Below are 24,125 nucleotides of genomic sequence, written 5' to 3'. Positions count from 1 at the left end.
GGTGTTTCCCTACCTGCAAAACCGCCATTCATGATATCACATCTCAGTGTGTTTTAACCTGTGTGACGGAGGCGATTCAGGTGAGTGTGCGTGCATTCTTCTGTACTGTAAAGAGAGACTGGGTTCTCAAAGGGACACACTATAAATCACACTGAGAGAAGCTAAATGTGAGCTATACTGACCCCTTCAGGTCTGAAAGTGAATCACAGGGGGAGCCAGGCGGCCTGTATCTGAACCCTGAGAGTCACAGGAGTGGAAAAAGTGAGCATGTGACCGGCCATGACCTCGCACTGACGGTCTGATCCACACCTGGTTGATCAGTCCACACACACACAATAAAAACATGTCAGTTTCCAGGTGAAGTAGAGGGAGGCAGTGAGAACTGAAATATGAATTAAATCTCCAGGGTGTTGTCTTATACCCTGAATTTAAGATTTATTAAATACTTACACCTAGATGTAGATTATCTTGCAAATAACAATAATTTCCGTCTGTGATATTTAATATAAAAAATTCTAAAGTACTCTACTCTAGACGTGAGTTTATCACATAACATATGAAAAATGTCTTATTACAGCGGCACAAAGTATGTATTTATATCAGAGCATATTATTGCACCAGCTGTTCATAAACTCAGACTTAGCCTCATTATAATTAGCCCCAGTTTGGGCCTCTCATGAATTAGCATTACATTTGAGCCACAGAGATATGAGTCAGATTTTTCTGTCCTGAAGGAATTTCCAGAAAATTCAAAGATTCTTCTTGAGTTCTGTCTCTTTTTCCAAAAAATAAAATACAATAAAATAAATACGGTACCCAGAAATTATATATATTCTTGCTCAGCACATGAACCTAAATTTTTACCGAGCCTAGATCCTACCTGGAGAGTAAAAACAATCACAACTTTAGAAACGGGTTAAAAAGCGTTTTGATAGCAACAGCAGACAGACGTTAAAGTCTTTGGTTCTGGAAATACCTCCAGAAGATTATGCTATTAAGCCCTGTGACTCGACTGTAAGGCTAATAAATAAGACTGGGACTATGTTATAATGTGTTTACTAAAGATATTAGAGATTTATGAGTAACTAAAATAAAATGGGCTGCACCATACAAACTAGTTAATAAGTAGAGATTAATTACAACATATTTACACAGACTAACTGCCAGGTGTTACTGTAGCACAGCTAGCTAAACTGATGTTAGCTTGCCAGCAAACAGTTAACCGAGGATCAAAAGAGTTCATGGGTTTGGGTCGACACATCTGACCTGACACTTCATCACAATGCTGTTTGTTTACTCTGAAACACATATTTATCCAAATGATGTAGATATAAATAAAACAAAGCCATACCTACACGTACAAAGGATTGGCAGTCAAGTTTAATACAATTGCCTCCATAAAACTGCTATTTTTTAGCTAGTAGCACGACAGATGACATTGTCGGTCAGCCGTTCCACCACTTTGCTCCAGACTAAAATATCTCAATAATTGTTTGGATTGCCATGAACATTTGTACAGATATTTATGGTGCCCAGAGGTTGAATTATAATGACTTTGGGGATCTTCTGACTGTCCCTGTGGCTCACTTTCTTCTTTTAATGGATTGATGTTACAAATGTTCATGTGCCCCTGAATTTGACTAATTTTAGCAACTTTGATCATGATCTTGAACCTCAGCTGTATTTAGAAAATGGTAGCTTGCTAACATGCTAAACTAAGAATCAACATACTAACAAATTACCTGCTTAATATCAGCTTGTTAGCATCATCGTGAGCATGTTAGCATGTTGACATTAGCATTTAGCTCAAAGCACTCAGAGAGCCTCACGGAGCAGCTAGCTTGGAAGTTGTATATTGGAAGCTGTGATGCTACAGTGGCTCGTGGCGGTGTTACAGATGTTTGCTAGCAACCAAATTACACCTGAGTAACGTAATCAATTAGTTAAGTTTTAATGGTGCAACCCATTTTAGTAAATGAGTTTGAAACGTAGTTACTAAGGATGGGAATTTAGAATATAATAATATTGTTATTGCATTATTGTACCTCAAGGGTAATGGCACTGTTTCACCTCAGTGACCCTTCTGTATGAAAATATTAGTTATGAACACTCAGTTGTAAGTAGAACAAAACATCCCTCATGCATACAACTCGAGAGTACAAAAATTCATGTACAGTACACGAAAACAATGTTGTTGGGTTTTTTTGCTGGTTTATGCCTGAAATAGAAGATGCACAATAACTAGAGTTTTCAAGTAGTGTTTTCTTTGTATTTGTACTCTGTATTTTCTTTTACAGAAGCTCACAGAAGTTTGTGTCAGTATGACGGCTGCTCCTGGTCCTCATCACTCCAGCTGTCGGTCCCGTCTGTCCCAAAGTACCGGTCCCCAAAGTCACCTGAAAACACAAGAGTGGAGCTTCTGTGTATCAGTGGGTGAGGGGTTGAAGGAAATAATGAAATAATACAGCATGAGTACACAGTCAAACTAAACCAGTGGAAGTGGAAGATTTGGAAATAAGAGCTCAGTGATGGTTTTTCTGCAAACTGGTCTAACATAATACATTTAACACTCATCTTAATGTTTGCCTGTAATGTTAAATTACATGGAATATTTATGTTCACAGACAATCTACTGGTCTATCTGATATGCATATTGTGTAGTTTAGCTACAGTGGTGATCAAGAGCAGTGCCGGCTTCAAATCTGCATTGACACAAGCATTAAATTAGAATCTGCTGGGACATGAAATGAAATCTGTCAACTTGAAATAGAAATGTTTATTAACTTTTATCATCTGCAAAGACCATGGTCATTTTTATTTCCTGCATAAAACTAAAATCATGCACCCAAAGTCAAGCACACTGAAGATGGAGTGGTGCGCTCAAAACATTTTATAGTTTTTGTACGTCATCTTTTATTCAGACAAGTTCTTCAAAAGTTCAGAGGATCAAAACAGGCAAATAAATTCTACTTTGGACAAAATGCCTTCTGATTTGACAGCAGAGTAACAGAAATAGTGCGCATGTGCTTACCGATACCAGGAATTACATGTAAAAAATCGTCCAGACTTTTGTCCACGGCAGTGGTGATGATTTTGACCTTCGGGAAGGCGTAGGCCACAGAGTGCACCCCGAGCTCTGCCATCAACAGCGACACCAACACGATCTTATCCTCCTGCACCTCGTGATCCTGCTCAGCAACACACATCACAGCAACCACTGTCAATGCCTGCCTGCTACTCATCAGAGGGATGATTAATAACGGGAAAGCAAGGGAGGGAAATAATTGACATTTCTCTTCGCAGAAATAAAGCTAATCTAACCTCACCAGGACAAAAAAAAGTCCAATCAATAGTCACGTGTGAGTGACCAAGAGGAGAGGGGTCCTATTGTTGTCTTACTGAAGAATAATGATGTTAACCTCCACCCACCAATAGGACTCGCACTGCCATCATGGCAGCAGCGCCAGTGGAGACTGTGCTGTCCATTAGGATGACATGATCTTCACTGATGTCTTTGGGGAGACGCAGGTAATGCAGCTGGCGGGGCCGGAGAGGAGGAGACAGGTTACCATGGTTACAAAAGCAGGAAGGGTAGTTACCACGGAGACACACATCATGTGGAAGAAAGGGGAAAAAAAGAAACAATCAAAACATTTTTATCTTTTGTTTGATGCAAATTTTGAGAAACTGTCCAACATTGTGGAAAGTGTCCAATCATGTAGCAAAATTAAGCAACGACACGACTCATTTTATCCACCTCTGGTTCGCCTGAGTCAAGGTTGGTCTGGATGAGGATCTTGCCGATGCGGACGTCCTTGCACACAGCCCTCAGGGCGGGTTCCATGGTCTCTCCTGCCCGCAGCACCGACACACCGGTGATCTGTGGAGACGAGGCAGCACAGCAAGTGTGATGACAGAAACCCAGAGGACACGCTCGACCGGAAGTTAACAAGACCTTGTAAAACCAGAACAACACTCACCCCCTTCCCGTTGTAACTGCGGCCCTCGTACTCATGACCCTGTGGAGTCTGAACTACGCACGTCTGTTAGAAAATACAGAAGTTGGGTTTTAGAAAAATATGATACTACTACACAAACACACCAGTCCCATAGATGCAGTACTAGAAAAGTGCCAACATACCGATGTGGATATGCATGTTTGTGTGTGTATATATAGAATTTGTCTCTGTTTTGTGAATGTGTGGAGCATTTTTGTAGTATATAGATTTTTGCTCCAGCCCATTCACCACAGACAACATACACTTACCTCTAATAGCAACAATTTTCCACAGATATTTTTATGATACCCTCTAGGAATCCAGTGATGTCAGTACGGTATGAAAATAAACTTGCAGAGACTTGAACTCAGCTTGATACACCACAGGCAATCCATCACAGCGAGCGTTGGGTCACCTTTATTTTTGTGCAGTGTCGAGATGATACTGCTTTGAATACTCTGTCTTGTTGGTACATTCAGACAACGACAGCTGACATGTGAGAGCTGGCTGCTTCAGAGCTTTGTTTTTAGAAACACTTAGATAGAGGAAAAAAGATAACCTGAAGATGTAGTGAGGCTGTTTGGCCGTTGGCACCTGAATGCACCAAAAGTCACATTTTCAAAATAGTCTCTAGCCTCTGATTTGTTTTCAGCTTCATTACAATGCAAAACCATAATTACATTAACAGTTGAGGTGCTATTATTGTAATTATCTCAATCAAGCTTCGTCTTTGCGACTTGATGTTCAAACTTCCTTGGCACAGATAGCTGCCTAGAAAGTAGTATATAGAAAATGCAAAAGTATATGGTTGACATATACAGCAGGTAATGTATAGATTTTGTATTTAATGATCTAAAACATGCAGAACTGCTGCTATGAAACATTAACCCTGCAATAAATGTTTTTTTTGGCCACTTGGGGGCAGCAGAAACAAGTTGTGAACAAGACATTGATAAATCACCACTTTTTTAAGTTGATATGATGAACTTGTTAGCAAAGCAGTTGCTTATTTAAACATCCAGCAGTTATAGAGCAACATTATCACACATTTGGAGTCGTGCCTCTGTCCACCTGATGAATGGGAGTCCAATATTAACTCTTTTTTAGCTCTGGTTTTGGTCTCTACCAGCTCCTGAAGGAAATATCTTGCTACTTAGCTGCTAAATGTTCCATAATGTTCACAAGCTAGTCGCTAACTGTGTATGTTGGCTGCTTGGTGCTGAGCAGATTGTGGATGATGGGCTTTTTTGTTCAATACCGGTGAGAGTGAATAAGCAAAACAACTAGCTAAAAGATCCACAGACCTGAGGGGAACTGCAGAGTCAGGGGATAGTTCTTTGTGGGTTTTCCCAACTTTTAACATGATTCATTGTTCATACAAAAATAGTCATTATAGCCACTTTAATATTCGCTAAGGCTACCCACCTGAGATGGCAGAAATGTTAGCGCGTGTTCTATGAGAAGCCGCATTAATCTCTTTGAGTAGAAGATGAACTCATCTCGACTGGTTTCTTTATTCCTGCACAGAAAAAGCAAAGGTTTTAAAAGCTCATACTGCGTGCACAGATACAAGGACTCGTGTTTGGGCGGTACCTGATAATGGTGTGCAGGCCTCTGACCTGCGGCGTGCTCTCCAACACGCTGAGCGTCTGAGGCAGCGGCTGGGTCTGCTGAGCGGAGGCCAGGAGCGCCCTGAGACCGAGGAAAGATGTTCAGATCAAAAGGTTTCACTGTGTTATTCTGCTACGCTGAGGAGAAACGAAGCTTCAGAGTTATCATTCAGACCAAGTCACCAAAAGCAAAAAGACACAGCACTGACACAAAATCTCCAATAACAGTAAGCGGACCAAAGCTGGAGAAGGTAAAGTCAGAATATCTGCATACCTGACACTGAGCTCACGCTGCATGAAGAGAGGATAGGAGAAACAATAAACTCAGGTAAAACACACAGATAGTGAGAAGACTTCAGTCTGTCTGAGCCAATCAGCCTCAAGCCCCTTCAATGCTGCTGGAGACGGCTAACAACAATACAGCTTCATATTTCTGAATATCTCCTTCAGTTTTCATAATGGGGTCAAACATTCGATACACTCGTATGACACACGCTGCTTCCCTGACATCATCATGAGCAGCGACCGATTCAATGTACGCAAACAGACTGTTAACAGCTCAGAACAGTAAAGAGGACAAACCACAAGGCGATAAAGGAAGAACTATCGGCTACCTGTCAGATGGAGGACGCCAATTCCCCGTGTAACTGTTGAAAGGGCTCGGCTCTCTATTATGAAAAACGCTTTGAACTTTGGGTGTCAGGCATAATGTCACGTTAGATAATACATGACAAGCAGCTCAGAACAATCAAGGCACAGTCGAACAAAAAGATTGTAAAAACAGGAAGAAAAATAGGTCAAAATAAATAAAAACTGTCTGGATGATAAGGACACAGACTACTCCGTTTACCTGAAGTAGAGCCTGTTTCAATAACAAATAAATAACTGCCTGGGATTTGGCATTTATCAGCACCCTGAATGTCTCGCAAAAACTTGTATGTTCTTCCAAGTTGGCTGAATGTTAGAGATCATACGTGTTACATTTATTACATATAGTTTCAGCTGGGTGCTGTAGTTTCTCTCAAGCAAGAGTAAACAGTGCATTTGTTGGGGACTATTTTCAGCTGCAGATGGAGTATGTAGACCGACTCAAAATAAACCACAGTCTGTGTGTTCATGGTAACAGGACGGGGTCTGTGGGGACGGGTTTCTGTAGGCTGGTTCCTTTTAGGATCTGGTTCTGAGTAGGTAAAGGTAAATTACCAAATTTGTTAAACTGAGCTGCTGAGAAATCTTTTGTTCAATCTTTCCTTCATGATTTCTCTCTCTGAAACGATTAATTAATTAGTTGTCAACTATTAAATTCGTCACCAACTATTTTGATAATTGGTTATAATAGAATATTGTCAGAAGAAAAAGTAAAAAATTGTTGGCAAAACTGATTCCAGCTTTCTAAATGTGAATTTTTTCTGGTTTCTTTACTCCTTTGACAGTAAACTGAATATCTTTGGGTTGTTGGACGAATCAAGACATCTGAGGACGTCATCCTGAGCTTTGGGAAACACTGATTTTATAGACGACACAAATAATTGATTAATTGAGAAAACAACTAAAAGATTAATCTATAATGAAAATAATGGTTAGTTGCAGCCCTACTGCAAAGGTAAAAGAAACCTGGTGCTAACAGCGATTGAACAGACTGACTGAACATGCTGGTAAAACTTCACCAGAGTCAACAAAACAACTATGAAATGCAATATTAGTCCCTGTTTGAATATTTATCCTCAGCCCATCATGTTGAAGTAAGAACGTCTGATAAGTTGAGAAGGGCGAGTGCTCAGCCTCAGCCTGCCGCCGGTGTTATAATGAATTCTGTGACCCGTCAGATTCTGTGACCTGTGCCAGTGCAACAAGTTCACCTTCAGGTAGCGCTGAGTGCATTGTGCATGCCGGAAAACCTCTGATTTATTTAGCTGATATTTACTAAATGACAAAGCAGACTGAATATTATTTCCACTGTGTTGCTTTTACTGAAGGTTTTACTGCAGCCGTAGCTTAGCGGCAACACAGTGAGAAGCAAACACAGTCATGAACGCCAGAGCAGGGAGAAAGCATGTGGTGAAAGCCCCACACTGTTTTAGCACAGTGATTCAAGATTCAGCATTTCAGCACACAAGATTCAGATTTGATGAAGCGCTATCGAATCCCTTCTCAAGTGTTTTTGAATTTGAGAATTGTCGACAAAGCAAAGAAATAAAAGTTCTGACTGAATTTAAGCTTGCAGCAGTTTATTGTACCAGAGCTGCGAGTCCCTCCTCCGTCTGTATGTTACAACTTTCAGACACATGGTGGCGCCACCCTCTTATGTACAGCCAGTGTTCTGGCTACTCACCTCCTCCAGCTGGCTGTGAACGTGCTGGACTATCAGATCAATGGCCACCATGTTCCCGCCACCTTGGAAGAAAAAATAAGAAGTTTTTGGAGGTGTTGTTGTTGTGTTTTCTGCAGCACAGTCAGAAATATGTCAAAATGTTCTTGTTTAGCAGCGATGAAGCTTCACCTCTCGGCACAACAATATCAGCCAGCCTCATGGTTGGCTCAATGTACTGCTCGAAAGCCGGCTTCACAAACTTGTTGTACTGCTTGATGACGCCTTCGATGTCCCGTCCGCGCTCTGTGATGTCCCTGCGGAGCCGGCGAACCAGCCGAATGTCTGAGTCTGTGTCCACAAAGATTTTCATATCCAGGAGCTGCAGGTGGGACGAGCAAACAGCCCCGAACCGTTCAGTAATATTCACTTCAGCAAAGCAGCTGCCCAAACAACCTGCTGATGATTGCTTTACTTCACTCAATAATTCTTCAAAAAGGTAGAAAAAAGAAAAAATATTGCCTCACCTGAAGGAGCTCTTTGTCCGCAAAAGACATAATTCCTTCAAATATGATTACACTGGCACCATACACATTTTTCTGCACAGAGGAGGAAAAACCAAGAGTCTTCAAAGCATGAAGCAGCTTCAGAAACAGTCAGCTTTTATAGGATTAAAGCTGCAGAATGTCACTTTGAGAAACAACTTTTTAAATGACAATGTTTAAAGTTCATATTTTTTAGCTTTGAAAAATCAACGCACAGGGAACACTGAATGCTTCATGACTGTGTTCTACTTCCTGCTTTCCAAAATGACAGGATGCACATTTAATCTTTAAACGGTCTCCATCACCGGGGAGTTTTCTGCAGAAACTCGCCTGCGATGGAGCGCCAGCGACTCACCCAGTCTTTCTGTCGTCTGTGTGTGGTGAAATCGTACACCGGGATCTTCACACTCTTGCCCTGCTTCAGCTTTCGCAGGGTGGCGCCCAGCAGCTCGAAGTCAAATGCCCCCGGATGGTCAAAGTTGTAGTCGTTACTCGCTGCCAAGGTCTGCTCCTCTGGAGATAAAACCTGGAAAACACAGCAGGTTCACAGGATGAAGCAGGTCTGATTGCAAAGGATTCATGAAAGTCTGTACGGTAAGTATGAAGCTACAGCTGGACGTTTAGCTTAGCTTAGCATACAGACTGGAAACAGCTAGCCTCTGTCCAAAGGTACGACCACTGTTTCCTGCTGGAACTACTTCTTCCACTGGTTTCCTGGACTGGTATCGATCTTCTCACCAAACTGTCAGCAAGAAAGCGAACATGTTTCCGGAAATGTCAAACAATTTCCCCTGAAAAATCCTTAGAGATGATGTTTACGGTCTGTCTTAATATGTGGATGAATTTGTATGCGTATGAATTTGTGTGTGTGTGTGTGGTGGGGGGAAGCTTGGCGAGGATTAGCTTTTCAAGTCAGACTGACGGTTCCTGATCCTCATGATTACTGAGGGATTCTGTTTTGGCTCATCTAGATCTCAGGGTTCAAAAGAGTTCAGATGAAAACTCACTAACAATGATTTATATTATAGCCTGCAAATGATAGCATAATTATTTAATGTACTGTACCTGTATGAATAAAGTACTGACTGGGTATCTGTACTGGAACGAATGTGTGTCACATTGAGATCGTGTTTTAATTATGGCTGACTGAGCAGGAGGACAGTGGCTGGATGGACTCTAGGTTCAATATGTTATCGCATTCTTTATGTGACTTCATGTAGAAAGTTTTAACATTTGTTTATAACTTGTTTATCATGTTTTATGTATTTATTGTGTGTTATGTTCAAGTCGGTGTTCTGCGTTTTATGTTGAACCGTGTTTTATGTATTTCAAGTCAAACTGAGGCTTTTATGTCCTGTCATGTCACCAGATCATAAAGAATTATGGAGCCAGATTCTTTAACTCATAAACCAGCCTCACTGGTTTATTGGAGCTGATACAGTACAAAGAACAGTGCCACAACTCTTCCTCTTTTGAGGTTGGTGCTCAATGAGAGCAAGTTTATCATAATTAATATTAGAGTTTATAATTGATTTTTTGATCTTATTAAGGGAAAATATCACATGCAGTTTGTTTCCTCTTCATAACAAAGCTATTGTGATTGAAAAAGCGCTACAGTGTGATTTGTTGCTCGTACCCATAAACCTGTAGGAACATAGAAAGTTCTTCATCAGTATTGTGTGTACAAAATATCAAGACTGTAATTTGTGGGCAGCAATCAAAAGCGTTCATTAACTTGGGACTGTGACAGCAGTGTAATGACTGTTTTGAGGCGACTGAATGTGAATTTCAAATCATCTAAGATAATAAAACATTTCATCCCAAAGATGATTATTTCGTCCCACAATGAACCGACAGATAATTGGTAACAACCATAAAAAAATAAGACACACACAAAAAAAAGACTGAAACGCATGACTCTCTCACCTTGTAGAAAGAATCCATAGACAACAGCACAACCCACGGCACATCCAAAGCCTCGATGATCTTATTGGCCACGGTGGTCTTCCCTGAGGCGCTGCCCCCACACAACCCTGCAGATCCACACAGCATTTCAATGGCCCATTATGTGTGTTTTTCAGAGTGTGTCTAATGTTGTCTGGCGGCATGCATGTGCGATGGCAGTCAAATGTTTATGGGTATAATAAGACAGAATGGTAATAAAAGGACAGGTTCTGCAGCTCAAAGCCACAATTTGGCACGAAGGAGGTGAAAGAAGAAAAGAGTCAGGAGGACTAAATCATCATCGTACCGATGACAAAGGCCTCTTTTGACTGCGCTCCGTGCTCGTCATACCAGGGAGGTCGGCCAGCGGTGTAGATGGTGCGTGTGCCTGTGCGGAGCAGGGGAGGCTCCGTTTTGCTCAGTGAGGTAGTGCTCTTCCTGCGAGGGGCCCCGGCGGGGGGCAGGAGCCGGTCCAGCGAGTCCTCCCCACTCCCGCTGCAAAACAGCACACAACAGGGCAGGTTACAGCCTGAACACTGAGACGAGTCTGACAGGCAGGTGTGTTATGTCTTCCCCACAGTCTGCAGTATTAGAGGGCTGCCCCACCCCCCATTTTACAGCACAACCTCATTATAACATGTAAGAATCAGCAATTATAAGTAGGTTCTCCAACACGCTTGGAAAGGGAGGGTGAGGCGAGGGGGTATTCAGTTCAGCTCAGTCCAATCTGCAACCTCACCTCCAGATGCCACTAAATCCTACAAGATGGGCCTCTGATCGATAATGAAGACAATCCTGTATAACACGGCAATACAAAACAATAAAGGACAAAAAAAGAATCCAAATGAGTAAATACTGAATATGGGTGCAGAAAAATGTATGGGAAGTAGAGGATGATGGGTAGGTGGAGCAGGGGCCTGACAGGAATCAAGCATCTAGAAACGAGATGCAAAGTCTTTGTCAAACCTGGACTGCTGTATGGAGTCTGCATGACATGTGTGAACAGACAGGAAACACATTTAAGCACAGACGTGCATTTAAAATGCAGAAATGTAGCGAATTTCTGTCCGACAGAGTGACGTCGACATAGCAAAACGGAGCTGCTAAACAAGCTGACGCAATTTCAAATATGCCAAAAGCCAGTGGAGCAAGAGGAAAACATTTACACAAACATGCTGTTGTGTGTGTTGTGTAAACCTGTGTATTTACTGTGCACATAAGTATTTCCATTTCATGGTGCTTCATACTTCCACTCCACTACATTTCAGAGGGAAATTCCATGGTTTCACATTCTCAGATGTGATGATTTGCAGCTTTTCCTCATCCTAAATGACGGTAAACTGAATCACTTTGAGGTTTGGGCTGTTGGTTGGACTAAACCAAGGCATGTGAAGGTGTCACTTTGAGCTCTGGGTAATTGTGACTTGTGGCTTGTCTCACTAGTATCTTATGGTTTACAAATTTAACAATAATGCACTGATCAAAAAATGAGCAACAGATTAATCCATAATGAAAATGATCATCAGTTGCAGCCCCATATAGAAATTAAAAATCACAACCACAACCAACAACCAGGAGTAAAATGCTGCTTAAATACAAATAATGCATGAGTAAAAAACATATAGCAGCAAATTAGATCATTAGATACTGCAGCTATTTCTCTGCACTACTTCTACTTTTGTTACTCCAAGTACAGTCATATAGTACTTTTACACGTAATGGGGTATTTTTACACATGTGCGGTAAAAGATCTGTTCACTGCTCCATCGTATCAATGCTGCTGTCTGATACTCTGATCAAGACATCACGTCTTAGATCACTGTAATTAAGATTAGGCTCTCACACTAAGGAACAAATAAAAGTCATCTCAGCTCGTGCGTCACGCTCTCTGATGCTACATTTAGGGCCTCCTGCATTCCCACTGGCAGTAATTAGAAATCAAATTAGTAACTCTGTTTCTTATGTGATACTCAACTGTGCGGACACAAACTGTAAATGGAAGCCAGGACTAATGAATGTTTTGCATACTCAACTGTTGCAGTTTCAAAAGCTTGTTCAGTAATGACACACTACAGGCAACCCTCTGTGGCTGAGAACAAAACACCCAAATCCCTGCAAACTAACCCAGATCCTGCACTTCCTCTGACCTCTCGACGACCCCTGTTTAGAGACTATTTATAGCTCACATCCACGGTGTGTTTGAGAGCTTTGTGAGGAGGAAAACTGGCTTCCTGCCTGAACCGAGACACAAACACTCACAGCTTACCTGCGGTCAGACCTCAGGGACCAGCAGCCTGAGATTCTGGCTCCCGTGCAGTCCAGCAGAGTCATATCTGCTTCAGACGACAACCTGCGACCCTCCAGCTTGCCTGTCACTGTGGCAACCACCCCAAAACAACAGGCCCTCAACGCTGGCACAGTGAGGTCAATTACAGGTCTGTTTCTAGCGAACCTTTACACCGTCCATTCACACATCTGTATCTGAACGATCATCTGAGAAGTCTGACTTCTGCTCATCCCTTCACGCTCTGTCCATGTGTCCTCCTTTCAGTCTCCGTCCACCTGCTTCTGTGTCTGTGACACGCTAAGAGGATCACTGTGACACTGGCAGCAATGAGCTGCTTGGCTGGTATTAATAGAGGCACCTGTAAGCAAAAGCAGGACGGGACGGACGCCTTCTGCTGATCCTTCCTCTTAGAGAACTGAGCTGATCCACTACAACACCAGAGGGACACTGAAACAAAACTTGTAACTTACTTTTTACTTTTTCTTATCTTTTGCTCCTAGTTACTCAAGTTAATGCATTTATCACAAATGTTTTCTGTCCTTAGACCCTTGGTTCAGTTAAGGAAAAACTCCCCCAAAAAACACTTAAATAGAAACAAGAAACCTCAGGACGAGAACAGATACAACAGTCGTACAAAAGTCATTTGTACAAATTAGAAAGGAGTAACAAGAGTAAAATGAAGAAAAAAAAAATATTATATTACAATACATGTAAAAGTCAGGCATTTAAATTTTTTATCTATTTTTATAAATGATTAATCCATCGTTTAAGTCATTTTTCACATCGATCTGATATTTTATAGAACGAATAATTAATCTGATATAAAAACAATCATCAGCTGCAGCCCCAGTTTAACCCATAATAATCTTGTGTGTAATCTGAAAAGTAACTCGTCGCTTTAGCTGTGAAATAAATGTCATGCAAAGTACAATATTTCTGGCCAGTGGACTGGAGGTATGAAGTGGTATAAAATGGAATTGTTATGTACAAATATCCCAAAGTTGTTTTTCAGTAGTGTTTGAACACTAAGTGAATCCATTTACTCAAATACAGTTACTACATGTTTTCTTAAATAGTTCCAGTTTATGATACTTTATACTTCTACTATACTGCAATTTAAGAGGAAAATATTGTGCTTTTACTTCACTACATTTATCTGACAAGTACTATTCTGTATAGACTAATTACTGCAGATTAAGCTTTTATACACAATGAAGAATTATTATGGATTTACCTATCCAACAGTTTATAGATGAGTTACAATGAGCTCCAACTCGAGCAAAAACAATATTAAAGTGTTGCTTACATGTTAATACATCAATCATAGTGATCCAGTAATATAATATCACCACACGGACAGTGGCCAGGGTGCTGGATAATAAATATCCTTAATGCTACGCTGATTCCAAAAAAGTTGGGTTGCTCTGTATCACATAGTTTGTGTCACAAACAAGTTGGGACAGGAGCAACAAAAGACTGGGGGAGTTGTGGAATGTTCCAAACACACCTGTTTGGAACATTCCACAGGTGAGCAGGTTCACTGGTAACAGGTGACAGTATCTTGGTTTGGGCGTCCTGGAAAAGTCTTCATTCACCGCTTTGTGAACACATGATTGTATAAAGGATGTTACTACATGGGCTCAGGAAAACTTCATAAAACTGTTGTCAGTAAACTGTTTGAAAATGACTGCATTTTGTTTTTGTTTTACACCGCATCCCAACTTTATTGGAATCTGGGATGCATTTTACATGCATTTTGTTGCTAATACTCACATTCTTTCCCTGATGTAAAGCTGTACTTGTAATGTACTGTTATTGTGCACTATTGCTTCTTTTACTTTAGCAAATATTCTTAACGTATTTCATGCTACCACTGCCTTTTGGCAGCTACACACAGACTGGACAAAAAAACCCAGCAGTTTAACAGCAGGTTGAAATGGTGAAATTCTGCTTAAAGTTAGGGATTTTTGTCTTCTTTTTACACAGAATGGCCCTTTAATATATTTTTGAAGGTTAATCTATAATAAAGAAAATAATATTGAAATCGACACAGGTGTCATAGTGACCGTGAACACAACACTGGATGCCACACACTAGACACTAAATATAAATAAAGGTTTATTCTAAGTATATTTAGATATTCTAGCGGTGTCTCATTGGAGAGTCTGTGACGCACCACTGTGTCAACATGCAGCCGCTCACCTGCTCCTGAAGAGCTCCGCGTTTCCAGCGCATTTGGTGAAACTGCAGCAAACTACAGTCACTACATGGCTCGATTCATTCATACATACCAACAGAGAGGGCTTTTAATGTATAATTATACTGACAAAAGAGACGAAACAGGTCAGATATTTTTGCTGTTTGGGGGAGGAGGAGCTGGGGAGTCAGTGTGGTTAGCGTTACGTTACAGGATCAGGACGCTGCTGCGTATTAAATAAAAATAAAAAAATCACATTTCAGAGTTCAAACACAGGTAAAATTACTCAGAGCATCATGTACCTGTCCGAGCGGGACGACAGTATTTTCCCGCACTCCGTTTCCATGGGGATCTTGCGACCTCGGAGCCGGCATCGGCTGGTTAAAGCCATGGATGGATTCCTTCTTAACCGCGCTGTGGGATTATGGGTAATGTAGTTTACCATCACGTGCTTTCTCACAACTGCTCTGTCAAGGTTAAGGACACCAATCCCTACCTTTATGAAGGCATTTGAAAAAAAAAAAAAAAAAGCAGTGATGTTTTGATATTTTTATTTATTTGTTCTATTTTCTGACATTAAAAAAAGTTTAATAGAGAGAAAGAGAGAGAAAGAGGTAGAGACAGCGAGAGAGAAACAGTTAATAATTAATCACAGAATAGAGTAATAAATTGACAGATTGTCATGAAGCTTCTTCATCACAGTTCAGAGTCCGTAGGGATTATGTCTGTTCGTCGTGCAGTGAGGGAACCAAAAGCTGCCAACTTCCACTTCACAACGTTATTCTGTATATTGCTGCTGGCTGGATGCAATTATCCCACAGATCTGATTCACATTTGAGTGTATTTGAGCAATTATCCCATGATTCCACAGCATCCAACTTCTTCCAGCAAACTGGCTATGATATCTTTCCAAAGGAACCTGCGAAATACAGAGAAAAAGATTCATGCTTTTCTGATTTTTCATTTATCTATTATTATTTTATAATTTAAAGAAAAAGTTCCACAATTTGGGAAATATGCTTATTTGCTTTCTGGCGGAGTGTTACATGAGAACACGCTTGTCTGTACATTTAATATGAAGCTACTGCCAATTAACATCGACACTTACTTGTTAAATTTGTATAAAAACCAAAGTGTAAAAATATCGATTAGCTGTTTGACAGGGGATTATGTGTCCAAGAATTGTTGGCTCTGAGCAGCTACCAGACAACCAGTGCAAACTCCAGGAAGTTACTGGTCCCAGCCAGGAAATAGTCAGACACATAAGTCCCTGTAAAGCAGCAAATTGTCATTTTTACCGTTCAGTTTTTCTGTGGATTAAACAAGTGAGTTATAACATGTTAATCAGTGAGTTTTAGAAGTGCCAGTAGACAGGTTTCATTACCTTCGGACAGAGCCAGGCTAGCTGTTTCCTTCCATTTCCAGTCTGTAAGTCGAAGCTGCGATAACTGTCTGATGGCAGTCGCTTCATGTTAACCGTACAAACGTGAGAGTGGTTTCTATCTTCACATCTAACTCAAAATGTCACACTATTCCTTAAAAGTTAAGGTTTTAGAATGGAGTAGCAAAAAAAAAAAAAAACCTCACACACCCTCACCTCTGCTGAGCAGCTGCAGGTTGCGTCCCTCCTCCTGCACCTGAAGCTGCAGCACCTGCTGCAGCAACTCTTGCCGAAGCGTTTCCTGCACGAGTCCCATCCTCTCCAGCTTCTCCCCATTGAGACGCAACAATGCACGGCCTGGAAGGTGAAAGTAGAGAGCTAAAGAAAAAAAGTTTTGCTTTCATTTTGTAATTCATGTGTCTTGATTATCTTAGCAGTCTGACCTGTGATGGCGTGGTGGGAGAACGCCTCTACGTAGGTTAGGTAGTTGTGTGGACAGTGCTTCTTCAGCCATTTACAAACATCTTGTTGTGACCAGAGCACGACCGGGCGGATCAGACTGGGCTGCGTTGGGCTTGTGTGATATATCCCATAATTGTCACTGGAACGATACTGCAGCCAGAAAGACAGGAAGACATGCAGAGAAATACAGAGAAGATGGACACAGATTAGAAGAATAGTCCAACATTTTGGGAAATAGTTATTATACTTATTATAGAGGAACAGTTAAATATGATCTCATGTTAAGTAAATATGACGCTACACCTTGCAGCTAGTTAGCTTATCTTAGCATAAAGAGTGGAAACAGGGGGAAACTGCTAGCCTGCTCATTAATGAACACATTATATCTCACTTGTTTAAGATGACAAATTGTGGCTTTATGAGGAGTGGTGCGTGGGACTGTTTCGTAGCCTAGCATATTGACTTCCTGGAGTCTGTGCTGGTTGCCTGGTAACCTCATAGAGATGACAAGACTCCAGCAAATTGCAGGGCAGAGTCAGGCTAGCTGTTTTCTCCTGTTTCCAGTCTTTGTGCTAAGCTAAGATAAAGGGACAAGGGTTGCAGATTCATACTCATCATACTGCCATGACAGTGGTGTCAATTTTCTCAGCTATCTCTGTCAAGACAATGTCATGTGATGTAACTGAGCTCAGCTTCCAGTTTCAGTGTTCACGACACTGAAACTGGAAGCTGAGCGGCCCCTTGATGCTGCAGTGTGTTTGTTGGGTGGAGGAATGATGGATGGGAGGCCTGCATCTTCCCCATTTGATGTTTGTTCCACTCACACCACAATCGTCTGTGTGACACTAGACCTGACCTTGACTCCCACTGGAACATCAAGGATCCCACATCAGATCCACAAACACACAGGTTGTTCTTCACTGTGCATGATGCGTGATCTCTTGTGAGCTTGTGAGCTTTCAGACAGGCAAACGTTCTGAGGTACATATGCACATAGATGGGCCTGTACATGAGGAACTGACAAGATCCGCCCTCTGTAAGAGGAAGAGCAGGTTTCAAACTCATTAAAGAGCACAGGGAGGACTGTGACCATACATCCATGCAGATCAAACACTCTGTGTAGATGTGAACTTCTAAGTTGTCTGGAAGATCAACGAACATGCAGCAGCAACAGCACAGACAGGAGAGCATAGAGGCCAGTGTGATCATGAGATCCAGCTCTTTAATCCTAAAGATGTACAGGATGTAAAAACTGTGGAGGACTAATCAAACCGGGCCTTTGATCAGTCAATCGGGTTTAAAAATTCAGCAGGTTCAGCGTTTCTCCAACTCAAGATTTTCTCAGATGCAAGGAAAAAAAAGAAAAAAGAAAGGCTGGCTTATATTTAAGACTCAGCGGGGTAAAATGTGTGCTTGAGGTGTGTGACACTGTGTCAGAGTGATGACTCCATCTGAATAAACTTAAAATTTTTATAAATAAAGAGAATGTCCCAGCTAAAAAACAGTACATACATTACATTTTTAATGTTATGTCATGATAGCATTCATCTTCTGACGCTAATGGTTCAGAACTGTGCATTTTACATTTTAATATGTTGTTTTTGTGTACATTGTGTTCAGAACATGTTGAATATCTTTACGTCTACAATTCAGTAACCATTGTATGATCTAATGAAACATATATATATATATATAAATATATATAAATATATGCTCCTGTGGCTTCAAATCCAACATACTGAGACACTCTTCAGAACAAAAAACCTGTCAATGCACTCTTTCAAGTTAAACAAAAATCCGTCTGATTTTCATGTCCAACAGCTGATTCAAACATTAGTCTCGTCCCATTTGATAACTGTTGGTAATAAGGTCCAACACACCAAAACATAATGTAAATAGCTCAAATGTAGCAGAGAACAAAGGAGCATATATAGTATTTCAATGCCCATACAGAGAAACAATAATAATCTTTTGTTGTGTTTAAGTGTGAAAAAAAAACAACATACGTTACTTCCTATAAATTTTATCCAAAATGTCATCAGAACTAAAACTGCATTCAACCTGTTGTTCTTCACGTCATTATTTTACTAGACAACCTGTACGAAGGTTATTTCTTATTGCCACATGTAGAACTAGTTCAGTACAAAGAACAGTGAATTATCAAGAAATGATGGTACTAAAGAATTCTTTCCTGGACTTAGGGAGTAGTAAAATATGTTTTAATTAATTATTAAGATTATTTTTATTTACACAATAAAATGAGTAGCTGAATATAGAACTTGTTTTCATCCTATCTGCATCTAGCTCTATCTATGCAGCTTTATCTGTGGCCTGAGGATGAAAGCTGCTTCCCTATGAAGTGGTGATATTATACAGAGCCATTTACTGCACTACATTTTTCAGCTGTTGTGATGTTTTGTGTCAGTGTTTGTAGTTACTATTGTTGAGTCTTTCTGTGAGTAGGGATGTAAGAAATTCTGTGTATCATTTTCATTTAAGTACTATAAATACATGTGGACCCCAGGAAGAGAGGCTACCGTTGTTGTCACAGTACATGTAGGTAATGGGGGAGTATTTTTCTGCCTCCTGACTGACTTCTAATCCACCATGGGCCTACAGTTTTTTTGTAGGTTTTTGCTTTTGCTTTTATCTTCATACATCCTGCTCTACACATAAAGAGCACCGGATTTTCTTTTTTCATTTTACTTTCAACCTGTCAGCTCTGTGCAGCACTCCCATTTTTCATTGTGAGCATAGTATTTCTCACTTCACATCCTTATTTTGTACCACTTAGTGTCAGCTGGACTACAGATAGGTGCTGCTCAAAATCCTGCACTGCTGCCTGAATTATCACACAAAGGACTGGTGCTTCTCATACTGTGTAGCAGTAAATTCAAGAGTCACTTGAATGTCATTTTAATGTTTCTAACATATTTAAAATGAAGCAAACATTTTCCTCACTTCAACAAAAATTACTGACAGACAGCGTCATGAATGCAATATTATACCCAAAATCACATGTCACAATTTCTACTCGGGCTGCATGTAATGTGTTTCATTACTAACTAATCTCTTAATTATTTTGTTAATCAAGTGATTAATTGTTTGGCCAATAAAATGTAAAAAAAAATGTCCATCTCAATCTTCTAAAGCTGAAGCTAATAAGCAAATAGCTTGTTTTGTCTGACCAGCCGTCCAAAATCCCAACAAATATTCACTTTAGAAGCTGGAATGAAAGAATATTTGGCATTCTTGTTTGACAAATGACGTTAACGATTAACCGATCATCAAAATAGCTGCAAATCATTTTCCTTCAACAGTTACTGAACATGTGTTTATGTTATGTTAAACATACAAGATGCAGGCAGTCAGATGGCAGAGAGACTATAATGAACTATAACACAGGATCATACTCAAATCAACATGTACAGTCCTCTACTGAGGAGTCTGTGGTTGCAGACTGGAGAAGAGCACAACATGCAGAAAAAGATTTAATAAAACTAAGAGCAGGATGAAGAGCTGAACTGTGGGAGAAATGATACTGTTCATATGTTCCAGTGCAGCACATCTTCCAAACACACAACAGTGGTTAAGTTTCTGTCCCTCAAAATAAAACTAAACCGACCACTACATTATGTGCATCCAAGAGGATTCAAACAAACAAACAACACATTGTATACAGCTCTGTTATCAACCCGGCCCAGTTCTGTGTTTGCAGCTTTAGCTTCAGCTCATTACCGCTTTTTAAAGAGCCTTCCATGGGGTGAAGACAAAGGCATGAGCTTTCTGACTTGTTACTATGGGCTTTAAACGAGGCCAGTTTTCAGCAAAAATAGATTGTCTCTGTTGACAGCAGCAACTGTGAGCAGACCGTGTTGAATCAGATAACAAAATGAATATCAACAAAACAGTTAATTGAAACTGGGACAGAATGGCCACTGGAAGTGGATCTGAAGACGTTTCACAAAAAGAGATCAATAAAAAAGGGCTTTACGTAGCGTTTATTACCCTGCCACAACAATCAGAGACTGTATACCATCAAGCATTCGCTATCAAACTGAACTCTGTTTATTCCCGCTTTCAGTCAACAGACACAGTGTTGCTGCAGCACAGAGCAAGTGTTGCAGGATCTGTGCTATTTACAGCCAGGCTAAAAGGCTGTTAGAGCCCACCAACCCGCTGGGGAGAGAGCAACTTCCATTCTCTGCGAACAAAGTGCCCATTTCCAACAATGGATGGCAACCGACTGCATTTGCCAGACTATGATTTTTCTCTTTCAGACTTTTCTGTATAGAAATGTAAGAGCAGAGCAGGTTTGCTGATGTTAGTAGCCAGACTATTAAAACTCAGCAACAGCAAATGATTTTTCATGATTTCAACATGACGTGGAATAACGTATGGTGTGCTCATATCACAGATAGCTCTAAGACAGAGCTAACAACATTTGCCACCCAACTGCTGAACTGCCAGTGTGCTATATTACAAACTATTGTTAGTGCAGGACAACACAAGATATTGCACCAATCATATGATCAGTACCAACACTGTCACTCAGTAATTGCAATTTCAACCAAGGATATATGCATGTGCAGTGATTTCTTAGCAAAAATCACTTCAGTTTGGTGTTGAGTTCTATTCAAAGCAATATTAAGCAGAAATAAACATCTCCATGACCATGGAGAATGAAGAAAGACTGGGGGGTATCACCCGTGTGCTGTTCGACATGTTGAGGTCATGTAAATGTTCAGTACCTGCAGGGCCTCCGTGCCCGGCTGCTGCAGCAGCTTCACTGTCCTGCCTCCTGCGGTTTTCTGTCCACGCCCGTCATGCCAGGTTAGGTTCCCACCTGTCCGTCGACTCAGCTGGTGCTTGAAGTCCTCGGGCAGGGCCCTGTACTCCACAGCTGGCCTGCAGAAACTGAAACTTGATGCCGCTGGAAAGATGAAAGCGGGAGGTATAATGATTAGACAGCCGGATCTGCCTGTAACCGCTCACAATGTAAAAACAGCATGAGACATACTCTGCAAGAAACTGCTTCATTCTGCGTGACTTGAAAACAAAAGCCAGAGCTGAATCCACCTGGACACCCTGTCACTCAGGGATGATCTCATTACCAAGTACCTGCTCGTACATGCTCTACTGGTACTGAGAAGGCATGAGGCCATGTTTAAAGTTATCTGAGCCTGGACAAGCTCGTCTGTAATTCACGTAAGTCAGCGTTTCGGCACCACTGTTACTTTGTGCAGAGCTTGTAGGTGAATGTCAGAACTGTGAGACGAGCCACTTTCTCATCATTATGAGGAGGCCTGCAGGCAAACATCCAAACCCACTCAACAGCAGGTGGCTTCCCAACATCCAGTAATTAAAGAAAGTGTGGAACTACAGTAAACATGCTGTTACTGGCACAGATCCTGGCAGAAAGCCACCGGTCATTACTGATTCATGTGCCAGATTGGAAGAATTTTCTTAGCGTGTTTGAAGCTATGTGTGCAGCTGTGTTTGCGTGTGCGCTACCATGCATTTTCAATAGGCCTATCTTAAACTGACTAAGAGAATTTGAAAGGAGGACAGAATGAGAGAGACTGCCGGGGGAGACGAGGGTTTGAGGAGATGAAAGAGTGTCTTTCGGTTTTCTAGCTTTGTGCCTCTCCTTTCTGTCATTCAACATCTCCCGCTGAGAGCGCAGCAAAGCCGAGTCCTGCAATCATCAAGGCAAACCAGCAGCATCAGATTATTATGAATAAAACTCTGGATGCGATTTTCTGTATCTTTGAGGTGTAACTCCAAGGCTCTGCACGCACAAACTCTCCTTCATGGTGTTATTACTCCTTCAGCCTGCTGCTGAAAACACAAATGTACCCCCTTTCCCAGATTAAATACAGATAATTAAGACCACTTGTCAGACTGAGTTTTTTCTTCCTTCAGCTTTGCCCGTTTATAGGAGGAAAAAAGTCCTAATTAACTAACACTCATATAAATTGCCGGCACCGGATAGGAAAGCTCTTTCATGAACAAAAATCTCACCGAGCAGACTGTGCGAAGTGTCTTCGCCTGCATGCAATACGTTTCACTTGGTGCTCTGGTTGAAAATATACTTAACATTAAAGGCCTTATTTGTAAGCTTTGAACATTTCTGACTTGGGCACAGAAAGCAACACATAAGCTACATCAATTTTCAGCCGGGTGCACAATTTTATTTCCACATACAATCACTAATACATTCAAATCAAAATAAGACATCCAGTTCTACACATCGGGGCTTTAAATGGCAGCTGTCCAATTAAGAGTATCTCAAACTGAGTCTATGCAAAAACTGACCAGAGCAGGACACCATGAGACTTGCTGGTCGCTTCTGGTGCGCTGTCCGTTTCAGCACCAAGCTACTGACCACCCTGCATCCTCTTATTGTTTCTCCATAATGTCCCCACATACAGCACTGAGTTTATATGATGTAACTGCTGGACTTTTAAGATGCTAATATAATGTTTTGTCCTCACACTGTATGCGCGTTGTCACACTAAAGTGAGATTACAGCAGGCATTTTGTTACCACATGCAACCAGTAACATACCTGGCAAACCGGTCTCGCAACTATTGAGCTAAACAAATGAACTCATGGCTGTGAGTTGAAGCTTCCGTTGAATGAAAGCTATTTTCAGGACAATTTCGACGGATATGTGGAAATGTAAGCAGCAGAAAGAGGCCTACCGTCCACAGCCATGGTGTTTCCGTGCCGTAGTAGATCTAGTGAAAGTCTCCCATCGTCTCCGGTGACCGACACACAGGCTGCGGGTCCCGCTCCCACCTCTCCTCCTCACCGCGCTGTTTACCGACAAAAGTTTCAGTGAGGTCTGGCGGGAGGAAGGACGCTCCACATCCCCTCGAGTCTTACTGGTCTGACTGGGAGAAATGCCTCAAAGCCAGCTCACGTCGTCCAGCGGCGACACTCGCCGCCGGTGTCTGCCGGCTGAAGTTGCTGAAGACACGACAGGAATGTCCACGCGCAGCTGACTGACTGGCTCCGCTGGCTCAGGCGGGCGCGAGCGTGTGCGCGTGCGTCGTGCAGCCTGTTTATGTGTGTGTTTTTTTTTTTTATGTGTCGTGAGAATCAGACGCGCGGCTTTTTCTCAAGAGCCTGCATGAGCGCAGTGAGCTCAAAGTGCAGCCCCGGGCCCTGTAATTAACGCAGCCAGCGGAGGCTCTGAAAAACAGCCGGATGAAAAGGCTTCTCATCACTGCAGCATCCAACTTAAGGAATTCCCCTTTGCCTCTGCTGGAAGAAAGGGAGCTCTGTGCGCGCCTGTGGGCAGTGGGCCCTCTGTGCTGGACCCTCTATGTGGGGTTTGTCCAGAAGAGCTGCAGGACATCAAGCCAGATATCAGCGAGCACCGATC

General features: G+C 41.5%; 2 protein-coding genes across 5 annotated transcripts; both read right to left on the bottom strand.

Moving 5' to 3' along the window:
- Positions 1 to 168: 168 nt before the first annotated feature.
- On the bottom strand, positions 169 to 15,298 carry uckl1a (uridine-cytidine kinase 1-like 1a). Of its 2 annotated transcripts, XM_041945367.1 has the most exons (16): positions 15,192 to 15,298; positions 10,713 to 10,900; positions 10,388 to 10,494; positions 8,817 to 8,987; positions 8,444 to 8,515; positions 8,109 to 8,298; positions 7,941 to 8,002; positions 5,883 to 5,899; positions 5,592 to 5,690; positions 5,424 to 5,517; positions 3,981 to 4,043; positions 3,758 to 3,880; positions 3,430 to 3,537; positions 3,032 to 3,188; positions 2,306 to 2,396; positions 169 to 2,218 (listed from the first exon to the last, which is right to left on the bottom strand). In XM_041945367.1, exons 1-15 carry the CDS (start codon positions 15,278 to 15,280, stop codon positions 2,317 to 2,319), a joined length of 1,620 nt encoding a protein of 539 aa, XP_041801301.1. In that variant the 5' UTR covers positions 15,281 to 15,298; the 3' UTR covers positions 169 to 2,218; positions 2,306 to 2,316. The 2 variants fall into 2 exon arrangements, with proteins under 2 accessions (XP_041801301.1, XP_041801300.1); XM_041945366.1 differs by having other exon boundaries at positions 169 to 2,396.
- A 127-nt stretch (positions 15,299 to 15,425) lies between these two features.
- samd10a (sterile alpha motif domain containing 10a) lies at positions 15,426 to 23,737 on the bottom strand. 3 transcript variants are annotated; one of them, XM_041946125.1, is made up of 6 exons: positions 23,440 to 23,737; positions 21,484 to 21,665; positions 16,714 to 16,882; positions 16,487 to 16,627; positions 16,274 to 16,354; positions 15,426 to 15,808 (listed from the first exon to the last, which is right to left on the bottom strand). In XM_041946125.1, exons 1-6 carry the CDS (start codon positions 23,450 to 23,452, stop codon positions 15,786 to 15,788), a joined length of 609 nt encoding a protein of 202 aa, XP_041802059.1. In that variant the 5' UTR covers positions 23,453 to 23,737; the 3' UTR covers positions 15,426 to 15,785. The 3 variants fall into 3 exon arrangements, with proteins under 3 accessions (XP_041802059.1, XP_041802060.1, XP_041802061.1); XM_041946126.1 differs by lacking the exon at positions 16,274 to 16,354 and having other exon boundaries at positions 16,481 to 16,627; XM_041946127.1 differs by lacking the exon at positions 16,274 to 16,354.
- Between the last annotated feature and the right edge of the window lie 388 nt (positions 23,738 to 24,125).

Source organism: Chelmon rostratus, chromosome 10, assembly GCF_017976325.1.
Source record: "Chelmon rostratus isolate fCheRos1 chromosome 10, fCheRos1.pri, whole genome shotgun sequence".
Taxonomy (NCBI): domain Eukaryota; kingdom Metazoa; phylum Chordata; class Actinopteri; order Chaetodontiformes; family Chaetodontidae; genus Chelmon; species Chelmon rostratus.
Note: the sequence above shows the minus strand (reverse complement) of the source record. Positions and strands in the feature narration are given on the sequence as shown.